The 23,643-nt window shown below is 42.7% G+C and overlaps 1 protein-coding gene across 2 annotated transcripts in view; it reads right to left on the reverse strand.

The window, feature by feature from the left end:
- Positions 1-7,192: 7,192 nt before the first annotated feature.
- PPME1 (protein phosphatase methylesterase 1) overlaps positions 7,193-23,643 on the reverse strand; it is a 71,931-nt gene continuing 55,480 nt past the window's right edge. For both annotated transcript variants that reach the window (XM_008540433.2, XM_070625841.1), the window contains exons 9-14: positions 23,086-23,209; positions 14,794-14,923; positions 13,873-13,917; positions 10,423-10,487; positions 9,753-9,820; positions 7,193-8,415 (exon numbers count right to left, since the gene is read on the reverse strand). In XM_008540433.2, the coding sequence (XP_008538655.1) occupies positions 8,397-8,415; positions 9,753-9,820; positions 10,423-10,487; positions 13,873-13,917; positions 14,794-14,923; positions 23,086-23,209 (451 nt within the window). In that variant the 3' untranslated portion in view covers positions 7,193-8,396. The remainder of the gene's footprint in view (positions 8,416-9,752; positions 9,821-10,422; positions 10,488-13,872; positions 13,918-14,793; positions 14,924-23,085; positions 23,210-23,643) is intronic.

Here is a 23,643-nt window from a genome sequence, read left to right on the forward strand (position 1 = left end):
TTGGGGGCCTTGGCTGCTCAAGCTGGGAGAAGCCAAAAGACAGGGGTGGGGTAAGGAAAGGGAGCATCAGCCTGCAGACCGCTGTACCGTCAGCAAAACTCAAAACAGCTAGGCGCCAGGGGAGGAGACAGATATTTGTGCCTGCTCTGTGCCGGCTATTTTATCTCCCTTATCTAATCGCAGCAATTACCCGTTCGGCAAAGGAAGAAAAGGAGGCTCAAGGAAAAGACTTCCCTAAGTTTCAACAGCTTGAAGCAGAGGTAGCATCTGGAGCTGGGTCTCCCCCACCAGCTGCTTCCACCCTCTCTTTCTCTCTCAACTTTCCTCTCTTCCCCACCTTGGGAGCCCCACAATCTTCTGCCCATTAGGAAGGAGAGCCTGCCTCTTTCCCTTCGTCCTCTCTGCCCCATCCCTCTTTTATTCCCTTTCCTGGTCACATGACCCTTCCCATCAAGTGCTTGATAGGCCTGTTTCCCCTAAGGTCTGAGTGACAGAGGGTCCCTCTGTCCTAGCCATGGGCATATTTGCATTTGAAATGATAGCCCCTGCTGAGATCAAAGATAATCTCAAAGAAATGGGGTGCTAAGGTGACAGTCTTTTTGGCTAAGGGTTTAAGGGCATGGCTCAGATGAATCCCCATAGACAACCGCTCTATCTTCTTTAAAGTTCACCACATTTTCAGATGGAGCATAACTAAAATAATGACCATTATGCCTCCTGTTCATCTGCCTATCACCTTATGGGGCCCGAGGGCAGCGGTTATTTTCCCTGGCTCAGAAAGGTGAAGTGACAGTGTGTCAATGTCAGAGCCAAGATTAGAAGGCAGATTTCCTGGCTCAGAGACCCATGCCCTTCCAAAGCTCCACAGGTGGTTCTTGGAATGGGAGCACAGTGGGCAAGTGATGGGACCAACCCTCGATGGTGTTTTCCTGGGCACAGATTTCATGTGTGGTCTGTCACTCTTTCATTCAACTAAGCATTACTGATGTCATCTCTGTGCCAGGCCCTTTGCTGGGGCTGGAGGTGGGGGGTCAGGAGGGGGGGGACAGGGACGATGGACGGACTCTGACTGAGTTTGTGTCCTTCAAGAACTCCCAGAGAAGAAAACCCACACGATGACAGTACTAGTGGGAAGGGGACATCTGACATGTTACAGAAGTCTGGAAGGGGCATCACCACAGCTCTGGTGTGACGGACTCATCTGACATTCGATTTGGTCCTTGCAGGATAAGGAGGTTCATGTGTGAGTGTGTTACGGAGATGTGGGATCTTATCTCCGTAACTCATAGGCATCTGAGTCCTTAGATTAAATTTCTCAAACTCAAAAAACCCATACCCTTTTTTTTTGATAAAAACTTCTTCAGTCTTGGAAATTCAGATACATCACCCAGGAGAGAAGATTTTGTCTAACTTTATGTTCTGTAATTTGTTTCAGAAAACAGATTTTTTTTCCTTTACCAAATCAAAAATTATACTAAATTTTCTTTTAAAAATTACAATGGTCCCCTAGGGGGTGCCACCACACTAGAAACTCCCACAGTGCGCTCCAGGTTCTAGGGTTCTGGAATCTCTATTTTTGACTCTCTTGCAATAAAAAAGCAAGCAAGAATTGTCAGCAGGCTCACCCTGGAGGAGCAAGGGTGTCTATCTTGCTGCCTCAGCTCAGTCAATCCTTTCTATGGGAGCTGCTGAGGCTTGCCAGCCACCCAGTGCCTCGGGTTAGAGACAGCTTTCCTCCCTTGCAGCTCTCTGAGTCTCTCCGGCTCTTACAGGCGTGCGCACAGGCAGGGCCAGCCAGCCAGCATCAGCTCATATCCCTGACTCCAAAGCCCTCTGTGGGGGCTCTGCCCAGGGTGCCCCCACTCACTTTCTCCCTCCACATCTGGTTATCTTGGAAAGCAAAAATTAGAGGAACACAATGAGGTACCACTTCACAGTTACTAGGATGGCTATAATTAAAAAAAAAAAAAAGACTATAACAAGTGTTGGAGAAGATGTGGAGAAATTGGAACCCTCATGCATTGCTGGTGGGAATGTAAAATGGTGCAGCCTCTGTCGAAAACAGTTTGATGGTTCCTCAAAAAGTTAAACACAGAACCACCATGTGACCCAGTAATTCCTCTCCTAGATATATATACAAAAGAACTGAAAGCAGAGACTCAAACAGATATTTGTACACCAATGTTCATAGCAGCATTACTTACAACAGCTAAAAGGTGGAAACAACCAAGTGTGTATCAACAGATGAATGGATAAACAAAATGTGGCGTATACATGCAATGGAATACTATTTAGCCATAAAGAGGTGTGAGAATTTGGCATATGCTACAACATGGATGGACCTTGAAAACTTTATGCTAAGTGAAACAGGCTGGAAACAGAAGGACAAATGCTGTACGATTCCACTTATATGAGCTTCCTAGAATAGGCCAATTCATAGAGACAGAAAGCAGGAGAGGTTCCCAGGGACTGAAGAGAGGGAGAAAGGGGGAGCTACTGTTTAGTGGGTACCAAGTTTATGTTCGGCATGATGAAAAAGTATTACTGACAGCATTGTGAATTTAATGAATGCCACTGAATCATTCACAAATGGTTAAAATGATAAATACCGTTATATATATTTTATCACAGTTTAAACAAAAAGCTGTTGAAAAAATTGGAGAAAGACATTCCCAGGTCAGAGGAGGGTTTGCAGTACTAGGCAGCACTCAGGCCCCAAATGCACACCAAGTTCAACTAACTCTGTTCTGCTTGAGAGCAGCCCCACTTGGTTGGGGAGGGGAAGCCAAGACACCTTGCATCTAACAGCTTTTCCTCCCTTTGGGATTCCCAATCAGCATGAATTCAGCCCTTGTCTTACACCACAGCATTTACTGCTTTTCACCTTGACTACTGCAGGAAGCACATGTTTACTGTCTCATTTAACCCTCATGATGTCTTGTGAATTAAGGATTATCAATTCATCTTTTGGGTGAGGAACCTGAAGTTCCAAAAGAAGTGATGTGCCAAAGGTTACCCACCTGGTGGCTGAACTGAGCTTGGAGTGTGTCTCCTGTTGGCAGGCCCGTCTTCTTCCGCACGGCTGGCTCACCCCTCGCCCGTTTTCTGGTGTGGTTTGGGACTGATAAGACATGCACAGGTCTGGGAGTCAGGTGGCCTGAGCTCTAGTCCAGGCTGTGCTACTGTGTCTCCTTGGACAAATGGCTTTCCATATCAGAGCTTTCATTTCCTCATCTGTAGGATGGTGCTGCTAATCTGTCTGCCCCACCCACTCCACGGAGGAGTTGTGAGGCCTCAAAAGATATAAATGTGTATAAATGGTACATACTGTACTGTGTCAGTTATTCTAAAGTTTGACTGGCGATCAATATGTGGCATCATCATTGATCATCAGGGAAAAACTTTCTCCTCCATCACACAGTTACCTACTCAGTTAACTGTCCCCTCCATCCACCTGTAAGAGGCCAGTCACTAGGCTAGTCTCAGGTTCCAAGGTTTCGCCTGGCTACAGGCTGGAGTTTTCTAGCAAACTGCTGGGAGAGGAAGCCAGCTCTAGGAATAAGGGAGCCTCATGAGTTTACTTAACTTTCTGAGCCCTGGACCCAGACTGAGAATGTGTTGATTCTGGCCACTGATGGGGCAGCCAGCTGGGGCAGGAGAAGAGCTGGCTCGAAGATTCTAAGCTAAACACTGTTCCTGCAGGGAAGAGGGTGACTGCCTTTTGCTTTATTCTCACTTTCCCCTTGTTAAAGTCTTGACCTTTTAACTCCCTACCCCCAGTTCTGATGATAGGCCCTTGAATCCAACCTAAGGGTCCTTGGCACCTCACTGCCCAAATCAGTTTCTGTCTTGTTCATTCTACCTCCAAAATATTGAACCTGTCCCCTTCTCTCGTCCCTGCAGCCACTGTCCTAGGTAAGTATACCTTTGCCTTTTACTGGGACTACAACTTCCTCTTTACTGATCTCCCCGCCTCTAGTCTGGTGCCTACAATCCATCTACACAGGATACCAGAGTTCCTTAACCTCTGACAACTCCCCATTCTTGCCACTCAAGACCTTTACGTCCTGCCTCCAGCTGCCTCTCCTCTCACAGCCTCTACTCCAGCCACACTAATCTCTCGGTTCTGAGACTGACTTTCACCTCTTCTGGGCTTGTGCATGCTGTCCCCTCTACCTGCAATGTATTTCCCTTCCTTCTCCACCCCCACCTTGTGATGATGCTACAAAGCTCAACTCCAATGCTACCTCTTTCACGAAACCTTCCCTGTCCTATTTCCAAAAAGGTTTAGTTGTCCCTTCCCCTTTACAGTGTGGTCACTGTTTCTGTAACGGGCTTTCTAGACTAGGAGCTCATTTGAAGGGCCTCATTATTTATTTATCTCTGTCTCCAAAGGCCATTGGAAGCTTGGCACAGAATAGGTGCTCGGGTTTGCTTAATCAGTAATTAAATGTCCAGAACAGCAGGTCTAGAAGAGGTAACACCAAGAAGTGATGCCCAGCTCCCCTCATGCCTTTGTCTGAGTCCTCTCAATCTCAAGATCCTCCCTCCACTGTTAGATCTGTTTCTACCCCCAAAATTGCCTACCTTCCTCTTTCAGGAAGTTCTCTTTAGATACTCTTTAGTGTGTGAGTGACAGAATGGTCTTTGGTTTGCCCTAAACATGCTCCTTCTGGATCAGCAGCAATCCTTCACTTGAAGGGTCTGGGGGTCTCCTTTATTCCCTTCCTGAGTTCAGAGTGCTGATCTATAGGCTTCACAAGGACACTGTCATGACCAATACACAGTAGGTGCTCATGAGATATCTGCTGTGTGAACGCAGGAATGGTCCCTTCTCAGCTGGGAAGTGGTGGAGACGCTGCCACCTCTTAGCCATGGCTGTGGGCAAGTCATCTCACATCTCTGAGCTTGTTTCCTTGCCTTTATTTTTAAAAATTTTTTTTGTGAGGAAGATTGGCCCTGAGCTAACATCTGTTGCCAATCTTCCTCTTTTTGCTTGAGGAAGATTGTCGCAGAGCTAACACCAGTGCCAATCTTCCCGTTTTGTATGTGGGACACTGCTACAACATGGCTTGATGAGCAGTGTGTAGGTCTGCGACCAGGATCCGAACCCACGAACCCTGGGCCACTGAAGCAGAGCATGCAAATTTAACCACACCACTGGGCTGGCCCACTTTGCCTTTAAATTGGGAATAAGAATGCCTAAACTTTACAAGGATACAAAGAATAAACGAGATGGAAGTGACTAGCACAGGACCTAACGTAAAGCTCAACGAACATTTCATTCACTCTGTCTCCATCCATCAGGTCTGAAAAAGCCTCATTTTCCTGGTCATCATCCTCTTGCTCTTTTAAGTCAGTATCTGGACCAAAATTACTTCTGCCCAGGATCCCCTGTATCGTCCAGGAGGCCGCGTGAAGAGGAAACAAGCTAGGTTTGAATCTTGACATGGTCACTTCTGACCTATACGAATTTGAACCTGTCTGCCTACCTATAAAAGGAACATAACATCACTTAGCTCATAGGGTTGCTGTGAGGATTAAATGAGATGTGTGTAAAGTGAATTAGATGATGCTCAAAATTTGACGACTACTGAGCCAGCCCTGATGGCCTAGTGGTTAAAGTTTGGCACACTACACTTCAGTGGCCTTGGTTTGGTTCCTGGGTGCAGAACCACACCACTCGTCTGTCAGTAGAAACGCTGTGGTGGCAGCTCACATAGAACTAGAATGACTTACAACTATATACAACTATGTACTGGGGCTTTGGGGAGGAAAAGAAAAAAAAGAGGAAGGTTGGCAACAGACGTTAGCTCAGGGTGAATCTTTTTCAGAAAAAAAAAATTGATGACTATTATGATTTGCCTGGTGAACAAAAGTGGCTGATGTGTGTCCCTGAAAACCACACATGTGAACATGCTGCCTCCCTGTGGACAGAGGCCATACAGCCCAGCAAAGGAACTCCCAAAGGGCTTGGTGGGAGAAATCAGATTACACACAAGGCATTTTTCTTTTCTGCATTGGCAGTTCATGCTATACCCTGAAGTATTTAGTGAAAATCTAAACTAGAACTTCTCAGAATTAATGTGCTTGTTATAATGCAGATCAGTTCTAATTCAATAGGTCTGGGGTGGGGATAAAAATCTTTAACAAGCTTCCAGATGATACTGATGCTACTAGCCCACGGACCACTCTGAGTAAATGTCTTCAGTATAATATGGGAGTGACATGACAGGAACTATTTATTAAATGCCTACCCTGTGCAAGATACTGAGTCAGTAAACCTATACTAACTTAGGTAGTCCTCAAGACTCTGTGGGGTAGGTACTAATGATCTCCATCTTCAGATGAGGAAACTGTAGCACAAAGAGAGGAAGTACATAGCTATCTCATACAGCCAGTAAGGGGTGGGCCTTGGGTTCTAATTTAGGCAGCCTGGCTCAAAAGCCTACTGGGAAGAAGACTCCAAGAGTGTATAGAGGATGACCAATGGAGGGGCTGTGGCAGAGAACCAGCAAGGGGACTGAAGTGATCTAGCAAGATGAGTGCTAAGCTAGGGCAGGAGCTAAGGGCTAGAAAAGAGGATACACAGAAAAGAGAATGGACAGGGTTTGGTGGTAGACTGGATATGGGTATGGGTGTAAGAGAGGGAGCCATCTAGGGAGCTCTGGCTGTCTGGTTTGGATAACTGGAGAGATGGTGGTACCTTCTGCTTACTGAGCTAGGAAATGCAGAAAGAAGAACAAGATTTAGGGGGAAGGTGAGTTTAGATTTAGGAATGGGCAATATGAGTGGCTTGGTCTTCTGGAAGAGATATGAGGAAGTAGATGGACTCAAGTGTCTAGAGCTCAGATGATGTGCCTTGTGGACATTTGGGTGTTGGCAGATGTGAAGCCGTGAGTGTCTAAGGTCATGTGGACAGTGCACAGACTGTCTTGTTCTGGACCAAAGTCGACACTGCAAATAATTGAAAGAGACGAGACTGGAACCCAGGTCTCTCTTGGCTGCAGTGGAGGCTGGCTCTGTCCATTCCACTGGGCATTCTGGATCTGGGCAGCAGATAGAGCATAAGATGCTGATGGGCTGCAGGAAAGGGGTTTCTGGAGCTCTATGGTGACTAAATCCAACGAACTGTCCCCTGTCCCCAGATCAGCAGAAGTAAGGACAACTCCATAGAGAAAGACCAGATCAATAAAGGTTGGGAGATATTTATTTTCTTTAAACAAGGTCATAAATAACAAAGAAACAAAGTAGGTCCCAGACTCCGGACCATGCAGCAGGACAGGGAGAGGAAGTTGTTGGGTGGAAAGGTAGAGGGGGCTACGCATCACCTAAGACAGTCACAGAAAAGATGGGCTGCAGGAGACTGCTCCACCCTGCCCTTGGAAATGGCGTGCCTGGGCAACAGGGGGAGGCCGCAGAGCTGTGATGAGGCAGCTGGAAGAGGGCAAAGAGTAAGGATGTTGGGCTGTACTGTTCCTATGAAGAGTGACATGGAAACCACAAATGGTGAAGATAAGCTGTGGGTCTAGAAGAGGCAAGCAGGCCCTCTGCACACCTCCAGGGACCACTTATGAAAATGGTTAAATCTGATTCTTAAAAACAACTCCACAGGCTTCAGCCTGTGGCTTTGTGCATGGGCTGTATTTAACCTGGGTTGCTCTGTGGCAGGTGAGGGCTCAACAGGCCCCTGGAGCAGCCTGGCCTCAGCCCAGGGCAGGTGCCCAGACATGTGGGAGTGGGACAGTGGGCTCTCCCCAGATGGGAGGCCATGTGCTTGGACTGGCTAGACCTGATTCTCAGGCTGGTTTCTTGTGATGCTATCACCACCCCTCCCTGTACCTAAGGGTGGGATCCTGGCCTCTCTGGGTCTTCCAAGCCTGGAATAGTAAGACTGGGATAAAAAGGTACCTGACTGGTGTTTTATTTGAAAGGGAAAAATAAGGACCACCCTATATGCATGGTCCATCCTGTGAGGTAGGGCAGGACCATGCCAAGAACAATCTCAAGGAATGGAAGTCCCTGAGCCTGGGGAGACACGGGAACCCAGGTGCATTGCCTAATGCCAGGAATAGGGGCCCAGGGTGGCAGTTCTGATGGAGGCTTCACCCTAGGCAAGGCAGGGAGAACAGGCAGGGACTACTCCTAAACAAGGAAGGAGTGAGGGCTGAGGAGCCTTGGACAAGGGAGGCTGACATTGGTCAAAGGCCCTGGAAAACAGTGCTTTTGGCAGGAATACACAGAAGGGTTTGCACATCTGGGGATGCCCGTCTACAGGGAGCCGGTGTCACATGGTTGGGCGGGATGGTGAGGAGGAGACAGCGGCATCACAGTGGCCTCTGGTGCGATGTATTTACAACAGAGCTCAATGTTGAGGGGGGATGGATAGCAGGTCACTAACAGCCAGGAAACACACTGTGAAGAATGAAAAGAGAAGGGAAAACAAATGTGACCATCACAAGCCTTCCCTCCACTTACCCTGTCTCCTCTAGGAAGCCTTCCCTAATGACCAGCGAGGCCCTTACAAATCTGTCCCACCTCCCCACAGCCCCAGCCAGGGCTCAACACAGGGTCTGCTCTCAGTGTACTACTGATTTGACGAAGCCTCCAAATAATCCAGGGGCCCCAAATTTGCTTATTAAGAAAAATTAGGTCCTCACTATTGATTCCTGGGATCCACCAATGGTCAGTTGCTTGAGGGGTGGTATGACTCACTCGTGTGACTAACTGTACCAAGCTCCTGTCATCATTTCCAATGCCTACACTGCCCTGACACCCTCACCTCTCAGGCCCTGGCATTCAGAGTTCTCTAATGCAGAAGCTATGTCTTTTTCTTCAACATTTCTTCTTCTTCAAACTGCCTGAGGGTAGGGAACACGTTCTCCTGGACCCTCACTAAAATCAGCTAAGAGACTTTCCAACTGGGAGGCAAGACTCTCCATCAAGCTTCTGGGCTCTCTGAAGATCAGGGGCCTTCTGCAGCAGAGACTAGGAGCTCGCTGAGGTAGAGCCAAGACTGCGTCGTGTGGGTCACTAGGCCTCTCTTCCTCCTCAACAAAGAGCCCAGCTGTGTCTCCCTAATCAGATGAAAAGCTTCCTAGGATGAAAGGCATCCTTTTCCCTCTAGACCAGTGTTTCTCAACTGGGAGTGATTTTGCCTCCCTTGAGACATTTGGTAAAATCTAGAGACATTTTTTCTTGTCACAATTGTGTGTGTCGGAGGGGGGGGGGGGTGCTACTGGCTTCTAGTGCATAGAGGCCAGGGATGTTGTTAAACATCTTACAATGTACATGACAATCCCCCACCACAAAGGATTACCTGCCCCAAATGTCAATAGTGCTGAGGTTGGAAACCCTGCTCTGGATCTCTACGCAGCCTCTATGGCCTGCCCAGCATTCCCCAGCAGCAGGGCAGGAGAAGGCATACAGAACTTCTCTAAGAGCCTGGAAAAGGACTCATTTCCACCCCAGCCTCCCCAGAGAAGGGGCACCTCAAGAAGGAGTACATATCACAGTGGGGGGTGGGGTACTAGGCCCAATTTACTCTCAGCTCAGCAACAACCCACTGGATCAAAGCACATAGAACAAGCAACCACAGCTTTATAGAAACACACATGCTGGGCTCCCTGTTGAGGAGGAAGAAAGGCATGGTGACGCAAACCAGGCAGGGGTAAGGCAGACATATTTACAACCTTGCAAATATCTTTTTGTTGGAGCTAGCCAGCATTGCTGGGCTCCTTGTACTTCCTTACCACTGGAATCCACCGATGGGCTCTGCAAACCTGTGTCGGATCAGGAAAGTGGCAACGGCTTCAGCTACCTGGAAAAGGAAGAGATATTCCAGGCCATATGAAGGTTAGCAATGGAGCTCAGCCTTGGAGGTCCTGTGGGCTTTTGTTGGAAGGTTAGGCTCTACAGTGGACTCATGGGTCCTATAAGGTTGGGGTGCTTGAAATCAAACAGACCTGGGTCCTGGCAGAGCTAGGAGACTCCTCCCTACCATCCTTGCCAGGAATGTTCCCAGAGAAGTTAAGAGGAATGATGTGAAGACTTATTTATCCCCTTAGAGTTATAAAACATCTTTTTCCTACAGGAGAAATGCATATTAACTCCTAATACGACTGTAGTTCAGGGAGCAGTTTCTATCCCAATTAGCCCTTTTTCTATCTTAACCATAGATCTTAACCACAGGGCCCTGGGATGAAATAGCAGGGTGCCAGTGGTTCCTCAGCCCATACACGGAAAGCTGAGGCCATAGGCAGCTGCCGGGGAAAGGTTTAGGAACTGGTGGAGTTGCATCTGTGTAGGCCCCACAGCAGCTGCTGCACGAAACACAGGCTGACTCAGGCTTGTTCTATCTTCTGTGAGATCCAAGGTTATTCTCACAGTTGTCCTTTTACAGTCATCAAGTACGAGACTCACCTTGTCTGGAGCATCCTCATGGACTGCATGGCCACACTGGGGTAGGACCTGCATCTGGAACTTCCCTGGAGAGGAAACAAACCCAGGTGACCTCAGGGACTAAAAGTGCCCTCTCCTTATCACCTCATAGGTCATTCCAGGAGCCCTGGACCTCCTCCTCATTCCCCTCACCCATTGCACCAATACTCCGGACCCAATTACCAAGCCTTTGTGGAGGATGCTAATATTTGTAACTGTAACCTTGGGCAAATCATTTTCCCTTCACCTTTTCCTTCTGCAACTATTTAGTGTGCATTTACTTTGGGCCAGACACATAGGAAGAAAAAGTTCCTGTTTTCAGGGGATTTAAGTCTAGTGGGGGACCAAAACACAAAACCCAACATTTTAATGCAGCATGTAGTTCCTATGATAAAACTGAGTGCATGGAACTGGAAGAACATAGGAAAGAGAGCTTTGTAATCAAACAGGGATCCAAGAAGGCCTCCTACACAGAAAAAAGAGGCTACACAAAGGGAAGGAGGACAAAATCGTATTTGTTCCTGGAAATAAAAAGTCTGGCGTGATGCTCATGAGAGTTAACAATGAAGCTGGAGAGGTAAGCAAGGACCATACCACTAAGGGTTTTGTAAGCTATGCTAAGGATTTTGAATTTATTATTACAATAATAAGTTACCATGTGGAACACTGTAAGCTCACAACTATTGTAATAGCTGTTAAGAGTGAACAGAGATGACTGATAAAGCAAGATCCCTAAGCAGACTAAAGGACAGGGGACCCAGAGCTCTCATAGGTAGAGAAAGCAGACTCTCAGAGGCTCAGGGTCTCCATTTACAAAAGAAGGAAGTAAGCTCTGGAAGTCCTTCTGGTCATCACAACCGTGATTCTTACCCGAGTTACCCGGTGCTTTATAAATTTTTCAAAATACTCTTCTATCCTTTTTTAAAGTTGATTCTCAAATCAACCCTATAAAATTAAGCAGGACAAATATTCAAATTCTTTCCTGAGATGATGAAAATTGAGGCCATGATTAGTGAAGTGATTTGTCCAAGGCCACTTAGTTAATTAGTAGAGGAACTAAGACCATTCCATTCAGTAAGGCCCGGCTTATGCCCTTCCTCTTGCAGTAAGCTGCCCCTGGGTGCTCCAGCTGTCCCCTCTCACTTGTGTCTCTTAATATACTACTGTTAGTGCATTTGGATCCAAACACAGAGCAGCTTGTGCCCTTCTTGTTTATATTTTATATGGCCCTGGTGCTTGCCTCCCCAGGAGTGTGTCATTTCCATAAGAACAGGGGCTAGTATCATTACTGGCTCTATGTCCCCACTAGGGCCCAACACAGGGTTAGACATTGAGTAAGTGCTTAGCAAAAGTCTTGGATGAATGAATGAATGAGCAAATGGCCTGATAAAACTTACAACTCCAACCACCTTGGGCTTGATGACTAGGGATGCATTTTTTGTTCCTCTTTGGAAGAGTGGGTATAAGGAGTCAGGAGGACTCACACATACTAACAACACGGTGCCCGTACGCATAAAATAACATGATCACGGGTAATCTTCACAATCATGCTATGAGGTGGGCATACTTCCAAACCCTCCCTTCTCATCTTACAGGTGAAGAACCTTAGGTTCAGAGAGCCTAAATTATTCACACAAGTTGTACCATGAATGAGTGGTGGGTTTCTAGGATTCTATAACTAATTCAGCTGCTTGAAACAGTGCTCTGAAGGCTGTGGTTTAGAATCTATGCTGCCTTAGCCACTTCCCTTTGTTTTATGGGATGTCCCTCATCTCAGCCATTTATTCTCTATACTCATGGGATGCTTTGAAAGAGAAGATAGTCTTGGCATAATCCTTGCTGGGGAAACAGGAGGACATCTAATGAGGAATTGTGAGTGCTTTATGGACATAATGAAGCCGTCATTTGTCAAACTCTTACTTCACCCAAATTTTCTTATTTAAACCTCACACAACTGTATTAAGATATATCATTATCTCCATTTATAGATGAAGAAACTCAGGATTAAAGAAGTGAGTAATTCACTCAGGCCACAAAACTAGTAACAGTGATTCAAACCCAGGCATGTCTGATTCCAAGGCTGGTGATCAACACTGGTTCCAAACGCTACTCCAGTCCAGATCAACTGCTTTCAGACAGTATCAGGGCCATGTCTGATTCTTCTGTCTGGCCAGCATCAAGCATAGGTTTTGCACAGAAGGAGTGCTTAGGACAGGTTTGCTTGAATTAAATTTAAGGAAAGGTGTCTAAGCTCAGAATTACCAACATCAGTGCCATAAAAATCACACAGTCCCAACCCATGGTTCTGCTCCAGGCCTCAGGACACTGTGTAGGTGGAGAAATGGAAGGATATGAAGGTCTGGGGCCAGGTTTGATAAATCATTCAGGAGTCTCCGAACAACTATAGTGAGGGAATACAACCCCTTTCTCTGTGGAGAGCTTGAGGACAGTTACAAGAACAGTCTGAGGGACCCATAAAACACCCAAGTAGAGAGATTTGCCAGGTTTGATACATGAGCCAGGTCTGGAGCACAGGAGAGAGGTATGAGTCAGATGTTCAGCTCTGGGAGTTATCGGGGTATAAATAAGAGCCATGAGATTGTCCAGGGGGAGTAAGCAGAAAAGAAGGAAGGTCAAGAAAAGAATCTGCTTAAGCCTGAAACCTCGGCCTTCAAGTTTTCCTTAACTCCAAAGGTGCCAATGCCTACTGACTTCACCTTCACCAAGCCTTTCATCCATACTAAAGCAAGAGCCTCCAGGACATTGGTCCCACTGGTTCCACTGTCATCTGGCCAACATACCTGGACCTGAGCACAAAAGGTCACTTTCCTACTCATTACACCTCATGATCCCTGTGAGGCTGAGAAAACTACAGCTAAGGCAGGTCAAGAAACTTGCCCAGGGTCAAAAATTAGTAGGAAAAAAGTAGTACTCAAAACCAATTCTCCCAACCTCAGAGAACTTGCCTTTACCACCTCACCATGCTGTCTTCTAAACAGAGTTTACACCTTTTTGTATCTGGATTATCTTGGACCTTTCCTTTTCCTAAGAATTCTAACAATAATAAAAATACTGATCAGTATTCAGAGTATCTTCTTTCACAATGTTATATACCTATAGAATACTTTATAGTTTATAATGCCCTTTTCAAAGACATTGCCTCATTGTAATCCTTACAACTCTGAGACGTAGGTAGTAGTATAATTCTCACTTTTAGATAGGGGAAAAAAAATCAAAGCTCAGAAAGGGAAATACTTGCCCATAATCATATAGCAGATCAGGAGCAGAGGTGGATACCAAATTTGGGTCTAACTCTGAAGCACATGCTCTCTCCTTGCACCTCACAATCTGAGACAGTTAATTTCTACATGACTCTGGCCCTTTCTCTGCCCTCAGAGAAGGACCTAGGGACATAATATCTTGATGACTTACCTTGCATTTGGCCAATAGTCAGATCTTTATCCAATCTATCAACACCTAGAACAAAATAAGAGAATCCGTAAGTAGCTTATTAGAAAAGGCCATGTGAAATTGGTTTTGCTGTTCAAGTATGAAGTAAAAATTGTTACAAAGTTGTAAACATGATGATATTCTCAATTCATGTTAATGCTAATCTTAATTATCTGAGGGTACATTCTCACCATACAAAGCTCAGACTGAGGTTCCCCTGTAATCATTTTGCTTCTTTAAACTGGTTTCTGAAAACAGGATTTTGCTTTTCAAATTTCCATTATACTCAAATATTCTTACACCACTCTAGAAAGACGTGGGCTTGACAGGGGCCAGGCCAAATTAGGCCATCCCAGGTGGATGCTTTGTGCTTAGTTAGGTGTAGGGCTTTGGCGGGGAGAGGAGAAAGGGCACAGATGAGTGAGGATGGTACTTCACTTTCACTTTGGAAGTCACTATCCATTTGGTGAGTGGTTTTAACAAGGACATATTCAGAATGACAATATTCCTGCACTGCTACAGACTGAACTGCGTCCCCCCCAAATTCATATGATCTACAATGTGACCATATTTGGAGATATGGAAGTAATTAAGGTTAAATGAAGAAATAATTAAGGTTAAATGGGGTCATAAGGATAGGGCCTTCATATGACAGGATTAGTGTCCTTATAAGAATAAACACCAGAGAGCTTGTCCTCGCTCTCTCTGCCATGTAAGGACACAGTGAGAAGGAGGTTGTCTGCAAGCCAGTAAGAAAGCTCTCACCAGAACTCGACCATGCTGGTACCCTGATCTCAGACATCCAGCCTCCAGAACTGTGAGAAAATAAATTTGTTGTTTAAGCCACCCAGTCTATGGTATTGTATTACGGCAGCCCGAGCTAATACATACATATACACTTACCAGCCAAGAGCAGCAATTTAGGAATAGGACAACTAAGAAAGAGATTGGATAAGCCTCGGAACCAGCCATCCCAGTATTTTTCTGTTTTTGCCAGTTCAATTCTCCAAGTGTACGGATGGTCTTTCTTGGTCTGGAGAAATAAGAGCAAGTTCTGAGTCTCAGAGGGCAACCCCTGGAGGAACAGGATAAAAACTAGGTCTCTGGGAAAAGGGAAGGGAAGGAAACTAGCACTTGTTAAAGGCCTAGTATGTCCCAGACATTTTAATATACATGTAATCCTTATAACAGCCTTGTGGTATAGGTGATAGTTGTAAATACCATGTTTAGAAAATCAGAAGTTTACTTTTTTGTTTTCCTAAATCCCCAGTAACAGTGCCTCTGGTTGTGCTCTGTGGGACACCGCCTCAGAATGGCTTGATGAGCAGCGCCATGTCCACACTCAGGATCCCAACTGGTGAAACCCTGGGCCACCGAAGCGGAGCGTGGGAACTTAACTACTCGGCCATAGGGCCGGCCCCAGAAGTTTACTTCTTCTTTTTTCCTATTTTTTTTTAATTGAGGTATATTAGTTTATAACATTATATGAATTTCAGGTGTACATTCATTATATTTCAATTTCTGTGTTGACTACTACTTTTTACTTCTATTAGTTTCAATGAACTTAGGAAACTTTGCTATGATCATGAAGCTAGTAAATAGTAGAGCCAAGAATGAGCTTCTCTTATACCCATTTGGCAAAAAGAACATATCACCAAAAGGATAATTAACAAAAAATACATTGCAGTATGAAAAAAATGCTTACGATATAATATTAAGTGAAAGATGTAGAGTACAACGTGTTATCTGAACTAGGATTACTACTGAAAAATGCGGTATACTTTGGGAAAGAATTCGAAGGGAAAACTGAAAATATGTTGATATGCTGACAGAGCATTTTTTCATATATTTTGATTCATGATAATGATATAGTATTCCTGCAATATCAATTTAAAAAAGGAAATTTAACACAAATATGACAAAATGTCAATATCTGTTAAATCTCGATATAAAGTAGTTAGGCACAGAGTATGCACTCATCTCACACAAGCTGAACAAATAAATGATTCTCTATACTTTTCTGCATCATTGAAAATTTGAAGTATAATAACTGGAATAAATAAATGGGATACCATATCACCCACCGTATGAAAATCTAGACGTAAACATCAGATAGCAACATAGTGTATTAAAGACCACTGGATGGTTAAGATGTCCACACTACCCAAAGCGTTCTGCAGATTCAACACAATCCCTATCAAAATCCCAATGGCAGTTTTTTTTTAATTGAGGTCATAATAGTTTACAACATTGTGAAATTTCACTTGTACATTATTATTTGTCAGTCACCATACAAATGTGCCCCTTCACCCCTTGTTGAGGTCATAATAGTTTACAACATTGTGAAATTTCAGTTGTACATTATTATTTGTCAGTCACCATACAAACGTGCCCCTTCACCCCTTGTGCTCACCCCGCAACCCACTTCCCCACTAAATTATTCTCTTTGTCCAGGTGTTAGTTTATCTCCCACATGTGAGTGAAATCATATGGTGTTTGTCTTTCTCTGTCTTGCTTATTTCGCTTAGCATAATATCCTCAAGATCCATCCATGTTGTTGCAAATGGGACGATTTTGTCCTTTTTTTTATATAGCTGAATAGTATTCCAACGGCATTTTTTGCAAAAATAGAAAAATTCACCCTAAAATTCATTTAGAATCTCAAGGGACCCCAAACAGCCAAAACAATTTTGGAAAAGAAGAACAAAATTGGAAGACTCACGCTCTCTGATTTCAAAACAAGCTATAGTAAGCAAAACAACATAGTACTGGTATAAAGACAGACAAATAGACCAATAGAAGAAACTAGAGAGCCCAGAAATAAACCTTCACACACATGGCCAAATGATCTCTGACAAAGGTGCCAAGACCATTCAATGGAGAAAGGACATCTTTTCAACAAATGGTGTTGGGAAAACTGGATATCCAGATGCAAAGAATGAAGTTGGAGCATACAACAAAATTAACTCGAATGGATTAAAGACATAAATGTAAGACCTAAAACTATAAAACTTCTAGACAAAAACATAGGGGAAAGCTTCATGAAACTTTTCATGACATTGGACTTGGCAATGATTTCTTGGTTATGACACCAAAAGCAGAGGCAACAAAAGCAAAAATAGACAAACGGACTACATCAAACTTAAAACTTTCATTCATCAAAGAACACAATCAACAGAGTGAAAAGGCATCCTACAGAATGGGAGAAAATATTTGCAAATTATCTATCTGATAAGGGGTTAATATCTAGAATATATAAAGAACACCTGCAACTCAACAACAGAAAGTCAAATAACCTGATTAAAAAATGGGCAAAGGACTTGAATAGACATTTATCCAAAGAAGACATACAAATGTCCAATAAGTACATGAAAAGACGCACATCATTAATCATCAGGGAAATGCAAATCAAAACCACAATGAGATATCACTTTGTACCCATTAGGATGGCTGCTGTCAAAAAAAGACAAAATAACAAGTGTAGGCAAGGATGTGGAGAAATTGGAACCCTTATGCACTGTTGGTGGACTTATAAAAATGGTACCACTACTTTGGAAAACAGTATGGCAGTTAAAAAATTAAAAATAGAACTACCATATGATCCAGCAATCTCAGTTCTGGGTATATACATATACACATACATACACACAAACACACACACACACACACACACATAGCCAAAAGAAGTGAAAGCACAGTCTTGAATTCATATTTGCACACTCATGTTCATAGCAGCATTATTCATAACAGTCAAGAGGTGTAAGTAATACAAATGTCTATCAACAGATGAATGGATAAACAAAATGTGTTATATACATATTATTCAGCCTTACAGAAGGAAATCCTGTCACATGCTACAACATGGACGAACCTTGAGAACATTATGTTAAGTGAAATAAGCCAGTCACAAAAAGACAAATACTGTATGATTCCACTTATATGAGGTATCTAAAGTAGTGAAATTCATAGAAACAGAAAGTAGAATGGTGGTTTATCAGGGGCTGAGGGGAGGGGAACAAGGGAGTTGTTTAATGGGTATAGTGTTTGAAATTTGCAAGATCAAAAAGTTCTGGAAATCTATTACACAACAACATAAATATACTTAACACTACTGAACTCTACACTTAAAAATGGTTAAGATGGCAAATTTTATGTTATGTGTTTTTTACCACAGTTAAAAAAAAAGAAAGAAAAAAATCACTGGATGGGAGTCAGGAAATTTGGGTCTTCTAGTTCTCACTAAACAACTCATTCCATTCTCTTCTATTAATATTTTCCAGGCATAGGACACTTTGAAGTGAATGCTAATTGTTATTTCAGTTTGGAATCTCAGCCTGTCCTATTATATGCAATACTTCCCACTTATGAGCCATTTCTAAGAGATCTGCTCCACAGTTAGAGACACCATAATCTCACAAGCCCCTCCCAAATGCACAGAGGACTTCATATGAAAATGACAAATTTAAGGTAAGGGAACTTCCAAGGATAGTAATATTATTAAATTTTTTTTTTAAAAAAGGAGTTCAAGTCCTAAAAATCGTAAAAACAAAGAAAAAATTCTGGATAGAATTAGAGTTACTCCTGTAATTAGGGTAATGACAATAAATACTTTCTCTAGAGAGATGGATCATAAAGTTAGTTTAGATGCCTTCCTTCAACAAGCAGTAATACAATAGATTGACGTCATGAGATCCTAGTTGTTGGTTAGGAGAAACAGAAAGCCAGTTACCAATTTTCCTGGAATGTTCACCTGGGCAGGATGCAATTCTCCACACAAAGGCATCTACCATGGGCCTTGTATTATTTCTCAATGCCTCACTTGAAAAATTTTTAAAAACATAGGCTTTGTGTCAGTCAGACCTGAATGAATGCAAATCCCAGATCTATCATTAACTAATAAGTGTGGGCTCCTTGAGAAAGTTACTTAACTTTGAGCCTATTTTCTTAGCTGTAAAATGGGCAATACAAGATCTCAAAGGATTGTTCTAAGGATGAACTAGAGACACTCATGTATGTAAAGCAACAGGAACATGGTCTGGCATATAACAAGTAATCAAAAAAAATTTTAAGAATATGAGACTGCAATAAGCTTGAAAAAGAAGAACAAAGTTGGAAGACAAACTTCCTGATTTCAAAACTTACTACAAAGCTACAATAATGAAGATAGTGTAGTACTTGCATAAGGATAGACATATAGATCAATGGAACAGAACTGGGAGTCCAGAAATAAATTCTGACATTTATGGTCAATTGATTTTCAACAAGGGAAGCAAGACAATTAAATGAGAAAGAGAAGTCTTTCCAGCACATGGTGCTGGGACAACTGGATATGCACATGCAAAAGAACGAAGTTACACCCTCCACCTCATACCATACATAAAAAGTAACTTGAAATGGATCATAGACCTAAATGTAAGAGCTAAAAGTAGAAGATTCTTATAAGAAAACATAGGCATAAATCTTTGTGACCTTGGGCTAGGCAAAGCCTTCTTAGATATGACACCAAAGGCACAAGCAACAAAACAAAAACTAGGAAAATGGAATTTCATCAAAATCAAACTTTTGCACTTCCAAGAACACCATCAGGAATGTGAAAAAGACAACCCATAGAAAGGGAGAAAATATTTGCAAATCAGGCACTTGTACCTAGAAAATATAAAGAACTCTTACAACTCAAGAATAAAAAGACAACCCTATTTAAAATTGGGTGCAGGATCTGAATAGACATTTCTGCAGGGAAGATATACAAATGGCCAATAAGTACATGAAAAGATGCTCAACATCAATAGTCATTAGGAAAATGTAAATTAAAACCACAATGAGATACTACTTAATACCCACTAGGATGGCTATAATAAAAAAGAAAGACAGGGGCTGGCCCCATGCCTGAGTGGTTAAGTTCGTGCGCTCCGCTTTGGTGGCCCAGGGTTTCACGGGTTTGGATCCTGGGCACGGACATAGCACCGCTCATCAGGCCACGGTGAGGTAGCGTCCCGCATGCTACAACTAGAAGGACCCATAACTAAAACATACAACTATGTACTGGGGGGATTTGGGAAGAAAAAGCATGAAAAAAAAAAGAAGATTGGCAACAATTAGCTCAGGTGCCAACCTTTAAAAAAAAAAAAGAAAGAAAGATAATAAGTGCTGGCAAGGATGTAGAAAAACTAGAACCCTCATACACTTCAGGTGGGAATGTAAAATGGTACAGGCACTTTGAAAAACAGTCTGGCTGTTCCTCAAACGATTAAACATAGAGTTACCATCAAGCAATTCCACTCATAGGTGTATACCCAAGAGAAATAAAAGCCGACAGCCACACAAAAATCTGTATACAAATGTTCAAAACAGCATTATTCATAACAGACAAAAAGTGGAAACAATCCAAATATCCATTAACTGATGAATGGATAAAAACTGTAGTCTATCCATACAATGGAATATTATTCAGTCATAAATAGGAATGAAGTACTGATACATGTCACAACATGGAGAATCCTTGAAAACAAACATTATGCTAAGGTGAAAGAGGCCAGTTACAAAAGACCACATACTCTATAATTCCATTTATACTAAATGTCCAGATTAGGCAAATCTATAGAGGCAAAAGTAGACTAGTGGGTTGCCCAGGGCTGGGAAAGTTGAGGAGAAATGGGAAGTGACTGCAAATGAGTATGACATTTCTTTTAAAAGTAATGAAAATGTTCTAAAATCAGATGTTGTGATGGTTGCACAACTCTGTGGCTATACTAAAAACCAGTGAATTGTACACTTTGGGTGAGTTATCTCTTGATAAAGCAGTTAAAAAAAAGAGACAGATTTATGCATAAACGACTATCTCCTGGACAACTGAAGTTTATTTCTTTAAGGTTTAAAGCTTAAATGTTTTCCCTTTCTTTTCTGTATTTTAACCATTTTGTATTAGATTCTCTCCCCCCCCTCAAATAAAATGTATATCTTGTCTTATTTTACAGAGCAGAATGGATGCAGCTGACCTCTTATGTGTGTCTCAGGGTCATTTCAAACACTACCTTTTATATTGTACTATAATAGAGATGCCCGTAAGGGCTAATGGGCCCTAAATGGCCCCTGGTTACCGCACTTTAGAAGTTGTAACTGCCTTGTTGTTGTTAAGTTGAATTTGAATTCCCAACACTTTCTCTGTTTTATTTATTTATTTATTTCTCTTTATTGAGATATAATTGACACACAACATCGTGTAGGTTTAAGCAATACAATGTGTTGATTTGATACATCTATACATTGCAATATGATGACCAAGATAGCATTAGCTAACACCTCCATCACATCACATAATTACCATTTCTTTTTTGTGGTTGGAATAATTAAGATCCAGTCTCTTAGCAACTGTGAAGTTTATAATACAGTATTGTTGCTTATAATTACTATGCTGTGCATTAGATCTCCAGGACTTACTTATCTACTAATTGCAAGAAGTTGTGACTGTTGTTTGGAGTTTCTTTGCGTCCTTCTTCAAGTGTAGACTGTTTAGCTATACTCCTCATTGCTTGATGTGCCTCAGTGTGCCCTCCTAACAGAACTGCTAGAGTTTATAAAACTGCACATAATTAGGCTTATGAAAAACTGCAAAGAAACAATGACTTGGAATTAAAAAAATCAGAGGATCTGGGTTTGTTTTAGTGCTAACATTTATGTGTGGCTGAAGACAAGTATCTGTACCTGAGCTGTAAAACGATGATAATTTCTACAATGCAGTGCTAAAATGAAGACTAAAGGTGATAACTGTGAAGCACTCAGTATAGTTCCTAGCACATAAAAAGTAAAAAGTACTGACAGTTTGTATCAGACTCTCAGATCTGCTAAATACTGCCTGATTACTTTGGGCAAGTCCCTTCATCTCTTTGTCTGTTTTCACAGTGTTAACACAGGAGAAAAGATCTCCCCTCACCTCACGGAGTGCTGGGAGGGCAAACTGATCATTACTTATTTACATTTTTGTAAACTCCAAAGAGGTACAAAGTATTATTCATTGATCTTAGGATGACAAGAAGATCCTCATTAAATTAAAAATACTGTTTAAAAAAAATGTACTCTCCTCCTTACTAACAGTAGCATCTCCAAATGCAAAGGAATATGTGGTATACACAGAGTATACCACCTGCTATTAGTAAGATGTTTATAGTGTATTCCAGAAAGCCTGCTGCTCATGCCCACTAATCATTTCCAAGAAAAAAAAAATCATTTCCCTTCCTACTACTATTCTCAAATCAATTGCTCAGCAAGTACACATAGAACACTTACTATGCACACAACCTGAGCTAAATGCTGAGGGAAATTCATACAGAACATCAGTTCCTGCCTTCAAAAAGAACACAGGTTATTTTTGTTGGGAGATAATTCTTGTGCAATTAGAGAACACTGAATCTGCTTTCTAGGGATGACCACCAGACCACTGTACCTTTGAATGTGGCTTATGAAAATCAATTCTATGACTTAGCCCTAACTTCAAAAAAGAAAGTGCTAAGTTGTGTCATATAGACTCCCAGGGCTGTACTGGAGAGGGATTGATATAAACTGAGGTCAGAAAGCTTCCCCAAGGAGATATACCTTGAAAGATGGGTAGGATCTGGATGGGCTTAGTGTAGACTGGTAGGAAATGGGATTTTCTCATGAGATAAACGACAGCAACAGAGGTGAGAAAAACCCTAAAAGCCTGAAGAGAGAGCAGTCTGTTTGAGGGTAGGGTATATACTGTAAGTTTTATGATAAAATTTGTCAGAGCTATCAACAAATGCCTTATATCTTCTTTTTTTTTTTTTTGAGGAAGATTAGCTCTGAGTTAACTGCTGTCAATCCTCCTCTTTTTTTGCTGAGGAAGCCTGGCCCTGAGCCAACATCCGTGCCCATCTTCCTCTACTTTATACGTGGGACACCTACTACAGCATGGCGTGCCAAGCAGTGCCATGTCCACACCTGGGATCCGAACCAGCGAACCCCAGGTCACCGAGAAGCGGAACGTGTGAACTTAACCACCACGTGACCAGGCCGGCCCTGCCTTATATCTTATAGCTAACCTAAGTATCTATTATGATAATGTCTTTGCCTCCTAAAATATCTAATGGTGGACAAAAAGAACAATGTCACCTACCCTTCCCCATCCCATACACCCTGAACCATTCCCTACACCTTCCAAGAATGCAGGCTTTCACCCACCTCCATGTCATCTTCCTTTTTCCTCTTATTTACTGACTCACTTCCTTCTTCGTCTTCTTCTTCTTCCTCTATGATTCCTTCCACTATAGATTTTGAGCCTTCTGGACTTGTAATTCCTTCGCACCTAGGTTTAAAAAAAAGTACTATCACACACCTCTCTTCTATACACAAATTATCTCAGAGATACTGCTAATTATGGCCTTTTATAATCAAATGTTAGTTAAAACTTGACGCTCCTGGGAGAAGGGGGATGTGAAAAATGTGCATTTTTAAAATGTGCAAAAAGTAGATCAGGGATGTGGAAGGTCATGGCCAATGTATGATTATACTCCAAGGGCTGGTTTCTAGTTCTTACACCAATACTGACCCACAGAAGGGAGTAACCATTTCCTGAGACATGGTGACAAGAGTTTTACTGGCATTATCCTATAGAATCCTCATAACAATCCTATGAAGTAGCCCTGAAGAGTTTAAAAAATTGCTCAGGATCACCTCGCTCATGAGTGGAGGAGGCTGGGAGGCAAATCTAGGCCCAATTAACTCTAAAGCATAGTGCTT

The sequence above is a fragment of the Equus przewalskii genome, chromosome 6, assembly GCF_037783145.1.
Source record: "Equus przewalskii isolate Varuska chromosome 6, EquPr2, whole genome shotgun sequence".
Taxonomy (NCBI): domain Eukaryota; kingdom Metazoa; phylum Chordata; class Mammalia; order Perissodactyla; family Equidae; genus Equus; species Equus przewalskii.